The sequence below is a fragment of the Hesperophylax consimilis genome, chromosome 22, assembly GCF_061612785.1.
Source record: "Hesperophylax consimilis isolate HC1 chromosome 22, BYU_Hcon_1.0, whole genome shotgun sequence".
Taxonomy (NCBI): domain Eukaryota; kingdom Metazoa; phylum Arthropoda; class Insecta; order Trichoptera; family Limnephilidae; genus Hesperophylax; species Hesperophylax consimilis.
In genome coordinates, this window is record NC_142857.1 from 10,753,085 (window position 1) to 10,764,092 (window position 11,008).

Below are 11,008 nucleotides of genomic sequence, written 5' to 3' on the forward strand. Positions count from 1 at the left end.
AATTTGTATTTGCTAGTATGTATTTGGATTGTCCATGGATACATGGGTGTATTTACGATGACAGACAGATCTTGAATAAAGTATATATAATTATATGTGATTAATTAATTTTGTTCTTTCTTCAGAAGATTTTTAAAAAAATGGAATGTGCCCGACATCTTTGATTATTATTATTTGAAAAATATTTTTATTTTTTTACTTCAACTTCTCTTTTGTACCCATTGTCCACAACTTCTCTTTTGACTTCAATTTATACAAATAATAGTAACATAAAATTTTACCGCGCAGTTTAGTGTTATTTCACTTGAAGTGGGTATTTCTTCATTTTGCAACATCTCGTTTGACTTCAACTTCTCTTTTGACTTCATCCTCTATTTTGTCTTCAACTTTTCCTGTTGCCTTTGTAACTCCAGTTCGATGAACACTAGAACTTTTGTTTTTGTTTTAGAATTGGAAATGTTTTTTTGGAGAATTCAAGAAAGTGCTAATTGCCGTTTTCAAAATTGGAATTGATTTGTCAAGAATTCAGATTCTCCCATTTAGATGAGACACGGAGCGAAACAAATGATTCCATTTTTTTACCTTCAAGTTAGTTCAATTTGTCCTCCAACGCTCTAACGCTGAACGACCGGAAACTACCGAATCAGGTTCACGCTTTGGCGAGGTATTAGTACGCAATAGCGTTTCTATGACTATCGCGTGATTTATCTCGGGTCTACGCGCGTTATTTAGAAAACTGTTAAATTACGAAGGGAAGTCTCTTAGTTCTTAACATGAGTTTGGAAAATGATCTTTTATTCCCTCGATTTTTATTTGAAATTAAAATATTATTATAATGTTGGGAAGTAAGAGCTTCACAGATGCACTCATAGAGAGCAGTGCATAGAGCTTGCGTGGAAGTCCGCAAGATGGCAGCCAGTGTCCAGTAGTCGCCAGGGCCAGTGGGAATGCTCCCAGACAAACTTACTGTTTCAGATCTCAATTAGCCAGCTTCTAGTTAGGTCGACTATCGAGTCACCATTGTAATACGCGAAGTATTAATAAATCCCTGATTTATCACAAAGAACCTATTTATTTATAATCTCCTTCCACGATGAGTTCGAGGACTGTTTGTGGGAACACAACAAATACTATTATGATTTTTGAATGAGAGAGGGTTTTTTTGTAGAGTTTAGTATAGAAAGGAAACTTATGAACATCATACATTCTGACAGACCAAAGAGTTCTCTACTTTCAAAAGTTTTTCATTTTGTTATCTATTCCAATGTATCTTTCAATATAAATGAAGTTGTTTGAATTATTTCCAGGCTGGCAACGCAGCCCCACCTGCCGTCCATCTCTGACGAGTACGTGTACTTGTTCCTCCACTCCAACTTCTATGAGACCAAGGCCACGAAGGAAACCATCGAATGCTACTTCACTCTCAGGACCGCCAGCCCGGATCTCTTCGCCGTCAGGAACCCTCACACTGCTCGGTTGAAGGCTTCCCTCGATATCACGTAAGTTACACACTAACATCAACTTCGAAAAGTGTCTTGAATTTGTATGTACCTACCCATTGTACACCACTTCTCTTTTGACTTCATCTCTTATTTTGTCTTCAACTTCTCCTCGGACTTCAACGGTTTTTTTTACTTCATTTGACTTCAACTTTTCTATTGACGTCAGCGTCTCTTTGGAATTTTACTTTTCTTTCGACTTAAACTTTTCTGTTGACTTCAACTACTTTTTTTTACTTCAACTTCTCTTTTGTACCCATTGTACACCACTTTTCCTTTGACTTCAATTTATACAAATAATAGTAACATAACATTTTACCGCGCTGTTTTTTGTTATTTCACTTAAAGTGGGCATTTCTTCATTTTGCAACATCTTTTACTTCAACTCTTCTTTGACTTCATCCTCTCTTGTTTCTTCAACTTCTACTTGGACTAAAACGTTTCTTTTCTATTTAAATTTCTCTGTTGACTTCAACTTTTCTATTGCCGTTAGCATCTCTTTGGAATTTTATTTTTTTTGACTTAAACTTTTCTTTTGACTTCAACGTCTATTTTGACTTCAATTTCTTTTTTGACTTCAACTTCTTTTTGATTATAATTATTTCTTTAATTTCAACTTCTCTTTAGACTTTCACTTTTCTTTTAAGTTCAACTTCAATGAGACGCGGGTAATATCACCCTCAGGGTATTAATCTCAGATCTTTTCGTTATTGGAAGGAATTTTTAGGGCTGCACTGACTTTTTGAAGAAAGAAAAAATTAAAAACTTTCCTAGCGTCAACTTCAATAACAGAAAATTTTTTAATTCTCTCTCGGCTTTAATTCCAAAGAAACAGTTGTAATTTCAACCTCAGATTTGACAAAAACCCTCAAACTTCATCATCTTGCATCAAATCAAATTGAAATAAACTACCGTCAAACGCACCTTTGCTTTTCTCTTGATTTCTGCTTGATCAAAGAAATGGCTTTAGGCGTGTTTGGTGACCAGCTCTGAATAGTCAGGTAATTTCCCACCTCTTTCTTTCCCATATTTTTCCCATCCCCGCTACTGTCAGCCGCACAACATCACCCAACAAGCGGTTACACAGAGAAAAGTGATTATTGCTAATTTATTATTAATCCGGGTAAAAACGGGATTGCAGGCCGTTTCCTGATAAATTTTTAGTAAATACCTAATATATCGGAACACGTGTTCATGCACTTGCATTTGCTGATAATATGTAATGACGAAATTCTAAAATTTTAGGATTTTTATGAACACGGTTCCGACATCGTGATTTGCATTCGTGTTTTACCAAAACTTTATCAGGAAACCTATCAATTCATTTGTTAAGGGCTTGCAATTCCGTTTTCAACCGGATTACGAATAATTTGAAGAGATTCTTAATAAATTAGCAATGCCCATTTTTTCCGTGTAGGAACAGTTGGTACTCCTGTGCGGTATTCGCTGAAAAGGCTTTTAAATTATTGCACTTTATTATCAAGAAGACTGACAATAGATTTGTGTAACTTCATACGTCGTTATAGGTCAATGTCATCTCTTACCCATGACCTTAAAATTGAAAACTAGCATTTCCTTAATTCCGACTAAAAGTTTTTTTAATCTCCTGCTTTTTGCCCCTCCCAGATAATCAATTAATATTGCATTATCATCAAAACATCCGATGATTAAATCACAATATTTAAACCTTTTTTTTATATTACAATGCTGATGACAGTTTTTCTATACTGTAATCATTTCGAGTCATCTTACAGTGGGTATTTGTGTTATAAAATTAATATGAATTCGCTGTGATAATCTTGGGAACTAAATGATTATTACATTATAAAAAAACCCAATTGGCATGATGTTGAAACAAGTTATTAATTACAACACGAGTTTTACTAACCGGTTTCGTCTGAGTTTCAACACTATTTAAAATATAAAACAAAGTACAACGCTTTTGCATAATTTTTGGTGGATAACTTGATATAATCAAAAGTCATGGCGGAAATGTTAGCAAAAAATTTAAATGTTGCCAGATATCGGAATCGAGTTATAGTCAACATTTTGTAGTTTTTTTACAGTAAAAATGTGGATTTCATGCTACTAAATGAAGTGAAAGGTATAAAAAGTCTTGGATGTCAGAGGAAAACACGAATCACATAATTATTTGTTGTGAAATGATACGTAAGTGATGAACGATGAAGGATGTGTAAGGAGAATGTAATACTCGGAAGTGAATGTTTAAAGAAATCGAGGACGCCAGTGGAAGTCATGGCACTATCAAGTGAAACAAATAAAGTTGTTTTCACCTTCATTCATTCATTTCATTCGCTTAACGACAATTCTGATTCATCGCACCTAAAATATACAATGCTTTAAACACCGATATAAAGTCAATTAATTCTATATACCTATTTACTATCCGTTTTCAACATTGGCTATTTGAAAGGGGACGAGTTCACTATCCGTTTTCAGCATTGGCTATTTGAATGGGGACGAGTTTACTATCCGTGTTCAACATTGGCTATTTGAAAGGGGACGAGTTTACTATCCGTTTTCAGCATTGGCTATTTGAATGGGGACGAGTTTACTATCCGTTTTCAACATTGGCTATTTGAATGGGGACGAGTTTACTATTCGTTTTCAACATTGGCTATTTGAAAGAGCACAATTTTAATATCCGTTTTCAACATTGGCTATTTCAAAGAGCACGAGTTTACTATCCGTTTTAAACATTGGCTATTTGGAAGGGGACGAGTTTACTATCCGTTTTCAACATTGGCTATTTGAAAGGGAACGCGTTTACTTTCTCTTTTCAACATTGGCTATTTGAAAGGGGACGAGTTTACTTTCCTTTTTCAACATTGGCTATTTGAAAGGGGACGAACCTTATTTAAGGAATGCATGAGTTTCCTACACTGTTTAAAGAAAAATAGTTTTAATTCTTTCATTTAATTAGTTTTTATCTTTATTTCTATTTCTAATATGGTTTCTATAAAAATATGCATTTTTTAAAATTAATATTTTACTATAACAATTTCCTTTTCCGTCATGTTTTATTATTGTTATTCTTGCATAAATCGTGTAGGACTATCATAATACAGATATAAGCCTAGTATGGTAGTTGAGAAAGTCACCAAAATTGTAATTTTTAATATTTTTAAAATTGTAATAAAATTAAAAAAAACCCTTAAAAATGCACCAACGTGTCAGGTACACTAAAATTCACTATCTCAAACCATCCATAAATCCCGACCAACGCCGGGCACTCGTCGGCTAGTACAGTAAAAAATGTCTGATTATTATAATAAGTCCGTTGAACGTTCAAAGTCCGATTCAGCAGTTCGCAATCGGAATTTAAAAAAATCTATTACGTGAGTTAATTTTTTTAATGATTATTCAGGTTCATCGGTAGACATCTACCGATGGTACAGCAGTGATTAATTTTAATATAATCATCATAACAGGTGTCAAATGATTGTGTCGAATCAATTGATGTTTATATAATGACTTGAGCAAAAAAAGTCGCTGCATCAGTGTATTAGCGTATTCTCGAAAATTAATGGTTAAACGTTGCTAATGGTTATAAAAAAATTATTTTAAACTATTAATTTCTGCCAAGGATGTTATAATCATGGTTATCACGGTTAATAATTTTAACAATTCTGAACTAAATGTATATTTGACGGCCTCCGTGGTCGAAGGGTAAGGCTCTAGACTAGCATTCTGAAGGTCACGGTATCAAATCCCGTCGTTCGCAAGTAAATTTTATCTTAGTAATTCCAATTTGTTACGTAGTGCATTTGTGGCATTTTCTAGAGTGAAAGATACTCTGGTCTAAGACAACCATCCAGAATTGAAACGTGGATTGAAATGGTTTTGGTTGTGTTTTGTGACTAGACCTGAATGGCCAGGTACTTTCTCACTTTCCTCTTTCCCATCTCCTTTCCTTTCCCACTAATTTCAGCCTCACAACACACTCCGATCGGGGATGCCATAGTCTCTCAAAAAGTACATAAGATGTACTTGTTAAAACAAAGGCTGTTGTTTAAATAGAATAAATAAATTAATAATTTGTTTTTTTTTTTTTTTTTTTAAATAGGAAAAATACTTATTTTAATTCAAATTGTTCTAAATTTGGTATACACACTGGTGTCGCGAAGTTGCGATTCCACTATATTTTTAAAGGTGGTGCAGAGCAAAGCCCTATGCCACACGCTCAAAGGACCAGTCCCAAACTACACCGAATGCTAGGTTATGGGACGATTTTATGCATCCGACAAACCCGATGGACAGTGCAATAGTCAAAAAGGTATAAATCTGGGCTTCTGGAGCACAAGATAAGCCCAGATTGGAATGCAGGAAAGATGGACTCACCCGTTGATGATTACCACACGTCTCCAGGAGTTTTGGATGATTTCACTTTACAAATATATAATCGCCCTGTCTGATATTAGTTATCACTACGAACTCTGATGAGCAACTGACGCCACTTGTCCGATTTTACGTGTGTCGCAACAATCATTTTATTATGGTTACATTTTGGGATGGGTAAAAGGGTAGGTAGGACATTTACAGGATTTTGTATTGACATTACACTTGTCCATTAAGCCTGTGGATGCATACCTAACAATCCCCTATATATTGCGCGAACACACACAAAAAAACACGAAATAAACGACGTGAAATATTTATAGTTTTTGGTTTTTAATAAAATATAATGCCATCCAGCTCCAAATAAGCATGGAGTTAAAACAGGCACAATATATTTCACGGTTTAGTAAAATGTCAAAACACAAAGTGATTTATTTACTTATCTGCTTTCTGTCAAAATAAATAAAAATCAATAATTTTCTTTCCAGAAACATGGTAGCTCTCCCCCAGAAAACCTCCGAAGGCTACAATATCCTCTGCTACCGCCTCGCTGACACGGACTATACCAAGCTCAACTTCTCCGACGCCGTGCGGCTTTTCTGCATGTTCAACGATGTCAGACTGTCCGAGGATGGTCTCAGTGATGGGTACATTGTCATCTTCGACATGAAGGGCTGCTCGCTGGGGCATCTCACCAGGGTCTCGCTACCCGCCCTTAGGGCTTTCATGATGTACATTCAGGTAATTTAATCAATTGCTACCTTTGTAAAGTTAAAGTCTTCGTTGCCTCTAGGATTTTTCTCGACTTCTGCTTATCCTGCTATACTCGTATCCCTTCATTTTCTTATGCCTCGAGATGCAGTGTTCACCTCCTCCCCGTTTAGCTACATATGTAGGTCTTCCAATACTTACACCCTAATCTTTGGTAGTAGGCTACTATCTTATCTTTTGTACCATAGCTTTGGTGATATTCGCAATGGAGCTGTCCCAGTATTATGAATATTGTTATTATTATTATTATCCAACTCAAAATTTGTATACCTCATGGTTCTACTTTTTTATTAAGATTCATGCTCTTAAAAGTATACAATATCCCCGAATTTCCATATTCCTTTCTGAAAAACCAACTTAACCTTCTCCCAACCGCAATAGTAAGATTCCAAATATGTTAGCGATAGCTCCAGAGCGTTACAATTTTTTTGTTATAACTTGACTTCTTATTACTGTCACTTGTGTTGTGTTGTGTTGTCCACCGTTATTGGACGGTTGGTATGTATTATTTAAAAAAAATATATCTTAACCCCGTCTGTCGTGTACATTGATAAAATTAAATTTAAAAAAACCTAATCAATAGAAGAATAAGATCCAAACAAAACTATATTTCAAAAAGGACCACACTACATGGCCATTAAAGTATATAACAACCTTCCACGTAGCATCAAACAAATAACCGACAAACTTAAATTTAAATCATCACTACAAACATTTATTTTAAACAAATCTCACTACACCTTAAATGAATACCTTAAATAAATTAAATACCTCTGTTTTTATTTATTATTTACATACATTTGTTAACAGGTAATTGTTGGGTTATGTAATATAATTTGTATTTGTTGGGTTAGCTGGAAGAAATAGGATGTAACCTATAAGTTATACCCTTTTTATTCTGTATTTTTGTGCAATAAATATTTTTTTGTATTTTGAATTTTTTTAAATTTTTTTTAGAGCAAGGATATACCAAAAATAATTACTATTATTTGAATTCATATGTTTTTCTTCCAGGATGCCCACCCCTGCCGCTTGAAGCGCATCCATGTCGTGCACACCGCCTTCTTCATCAACCAGGTCATGTGCCTCATCAAACCCTTCATCAAGTCCACCCTGATGAGTCTGCTTCACCTCACTACCAACGGCCCCGCCTCTATTGTTGACGTGGAACTCCTTCCAGCAGACTACGGAGGACCTCTTGAATCTCTGGAAGAGATGCACAAAGAGCAGAGGGTTCTTATGGAGAAGATCTACAAAGACTGGCTGATAGACTCGGAGTGCTTTAAGGTCGAGGAGAAGAAACGCATCAAGAAACCGAGCAGGGGAATTTTTTCGAGCTTTGCAGGGAACCTCAAGAATTTAGAGATTGATTGATTAGATATAAAAACATTGATTTGGATACTTAGATTGGTTGTGACAGTTACAGCCAATTGTATGAACGATTGAATTGCTTTCGAAGTCAAATAATTTTGACCAACTTAAAAACAAGTCAACATTTTGGATCATCTTTATTTCTATAAGACCAATGCCAAATAGTTCACAAATAACACAACAATAAAACTTCAGTAATTCATTTTTTTATAACTCTTCAAATAAGTCCCACGAATGACACTCAGAAATTGCGATATCTTCAAATTTACCAATTCTTAAACTGTTCATTTTTAAAGTTGTTTACATCAAATTTGCATACGTTTGACCATCATCGATGGTCAATCAATCACTTTGCAGATTTTTTAAATTACTTGGCAAACTTGTTGATGTTGAATCATTGTGCGGTTGTTCATTTTAAAACATTTTGCAGGGTTGCAAAGTAATTTTACACATATGACAATAGCAATTTTGTCGTGCTGTATTTTTTCAATTCATCGTTTTCATGAATTGTCGATCACATTAAATGTTGGGCTGAATTGTTCATATTACATTATTATGCAGTACCTATCTTTTGTAAATATTAAATCGTTTAGTGGGCTTATTAAAAGCAGGGTTGTCCATGTACAGTTTAGAGCATTTTGCATGGTTATTAAATGCTTTTAAAGTGCAAACACGCGGATGCCTTATTGCTTGTAGGCATAATTCATATTATTTTTGTGGCTATGAACTAAATTAATGCATCTCGATTTTCAGTTGCCGCTACGAAAATTGGTCCAAAATTATATAAAAAATCAATCTAAGTACTCTGTATCAATGAGCTGACCTTCTTAGCATTGGATATAATTAGGTGAATGGTCACAGCTTTATATGTAAACATAATATTCTGTTGAGAATATTTCTTCCAGAACAGGGTTTTTGTTGTATATAATAACCTTAGCGATGAAAAGGCAATCTGTTTTATTCTATACATTCAGATTGTATTATTATTATTAGATTTAATTTGTGTAAATAATTAATAGAGGGTGAGTTTATTTAGACGCCAATTTCCACTGAAGTATGAACTTAAATAGTTAACTTTTTTTCAGCTATTCGTCGTTTTCCGTATCAAAAATGTATAAGATTTAACACGACTGCAACCTTAATTTTTTTTAATTACTTGTTCATCATGTTTGGGTACAAAGAAATTAATTTGGGTGTAAAAATAATATTTCTTAATCATTTACCTAAGGAATTTAGCAAAATGGAATAAAAGTACGCTCATGCCAGCAAAAAATATTATTTTTCATTTCTAGAACAATTTTTAAAGATTTTAAAAAAATATTCGGATAAACTTTAAAATAAATGTTTTTACTTCTAATAATAATGATGATAATTCTGACAACTTAATTCAAATTAATTATAAATATTATAGATTTTTTAATTACAATTTATAAACTGTTAAATGTTACATAAATCAGAAATTGTTTAAAATATTTTAAGGATATGTTGTTTGCAAAATTTGAACAATTCTATTAATTTCAAAGTTAAATTTCAAGTTCTATAAAGGTTCTGTTCACGTTCCGTGATTAAATTATTATTGACAGGTTGTTTCACAAATCTGAAATAATAACAGAACTTTAATAGAACCTACTCTGAAATTTGATTAATTGTTCAAGTTCTGTTAAAAACAAACCGTTCTAGGGATGGGTTGTTTCACAGATATTGAACAATTCATCAAAATTTAAAGTTGATTTTCAAATTATATGAAGGATCTATCCAATTCCTTTAATTATTTCAGTTTTGAGAAACAACCAGCCAATAATGATATAATAACAGAACTTGAAAAACACCCTCACAGAACTTGAAAATCAACTTTGAATTTTAACAAATTATCCAAATTCTGTTAAACCAGCCATCCTGATGAATGTCTTTCATAATTTGAATAATAGCATACAAAATTTGATTTGGATCAAACCAAATCAGTTTGTTACAACCCTGGTCTATTTTTTTATTAAGATTTTTATCGAATCTCATATTTAATACTATGCATTATTATTAATTATAACCATCAAAATACTTCATGTTAAATGTTATAATTTTTTGAATTTTATTTTTAAGGTCAAAGAAGTATCCGAATTAATAATATTTGTCATAATTATTTGCCATGTCACATAATTCCAACTTAATACTATTTTGAATCTTTTTTGCCATTTTTTAAAATAATAATCATAGATGTTTTGTACTTGAAAACGATGCACGCAATACAATCGTTAAGTAAATAATAACACTTAGGTTAAAATCTCGGGTATAAATATATCATACTATACCTCACATTAATCAATACGATTTAACTTTCCACAATTCATTCCAATTTAAAATAAAAACGGGAACAACATATTAATTTTAAAAATAAACATATCATACCTAGTGTAATTTTATTATGACATAAGTTGGTTTTAATTTAATTGTAGGTATTAAACAATATTTGGGCAAGTTTCGGTAAAATATGAAAGCTCAATGTTTTATTTCGAAGACGCAAACCTTAAAGCTCTATTCCATACTACCGCCATCTATCGACATTTTCCTGAACAAGTTTTACATTTTACTATTGTATCGTCTTCAAATTAAATAAATGTCTACCAATTTTAAATGCTTACTCAAACCTAAAACATCATTGGTAATATATTATTATCTGTGGTCAGGGTTGGTAAAAATATATAGTTTTAATTTTTAAATTTGTAAAAAAAATGTAATTTTACTGGAATGTTGAATTTTCTTTATTGTATATAATGTGTTTTTTTTTAAAATAAATTTCTTTGATACAAAATTTTGTTCATATTCTGAAAACTGATTTTGTTATGTGTGGATGAAAGTAGTACTGTTCTCATATGGCCGTAATTGGAGCAGGCAACTTCAGGTGTAATGCTGCGTATACGTATGAGAACCGAAGCTTGAGCCGAATCACGAATTAAGGGGGTGTCAGTTTACGCTTAAGTTCAACGCGTTTATTATATAACTCCATATTGCTC

The 11,008-nt window shown here is 33.0% G+C and overlaps 1 protein-coding gene across 1 annotated transcript in view; it reads left to right on the forward strand.

The window, feature by feature from the left end:
- The window catches only part of LOC149412836 (retinaldehyde-binding protein 1-like), an 87,562-nt gene extending 76,771 nt beyond the window's left edge, over positions 1-10,791 (forward strand). Inside the window, exons 3-5 of the mRNA XM_089645571.1 lie at positions 1,308-1,499; positions 6,347-6,599; positions 7,644-10,791. Coding sequence (XP_089501697.1) covers positions 1,308-1,499; positions 6,347-6,599; positions 7,644-8,003 — 805 coding nt within the window. The 3' untranslated portion in view covers positions 8,004-10,791. The remainder of the gene's footprint in view (positions 1-1,307; positions 1,500-6,346; positions 6,600-7,643) is intronic.
- The last annotated feature ends 217 nt before the right edge of the window (positions 10,792-11,008 follow it).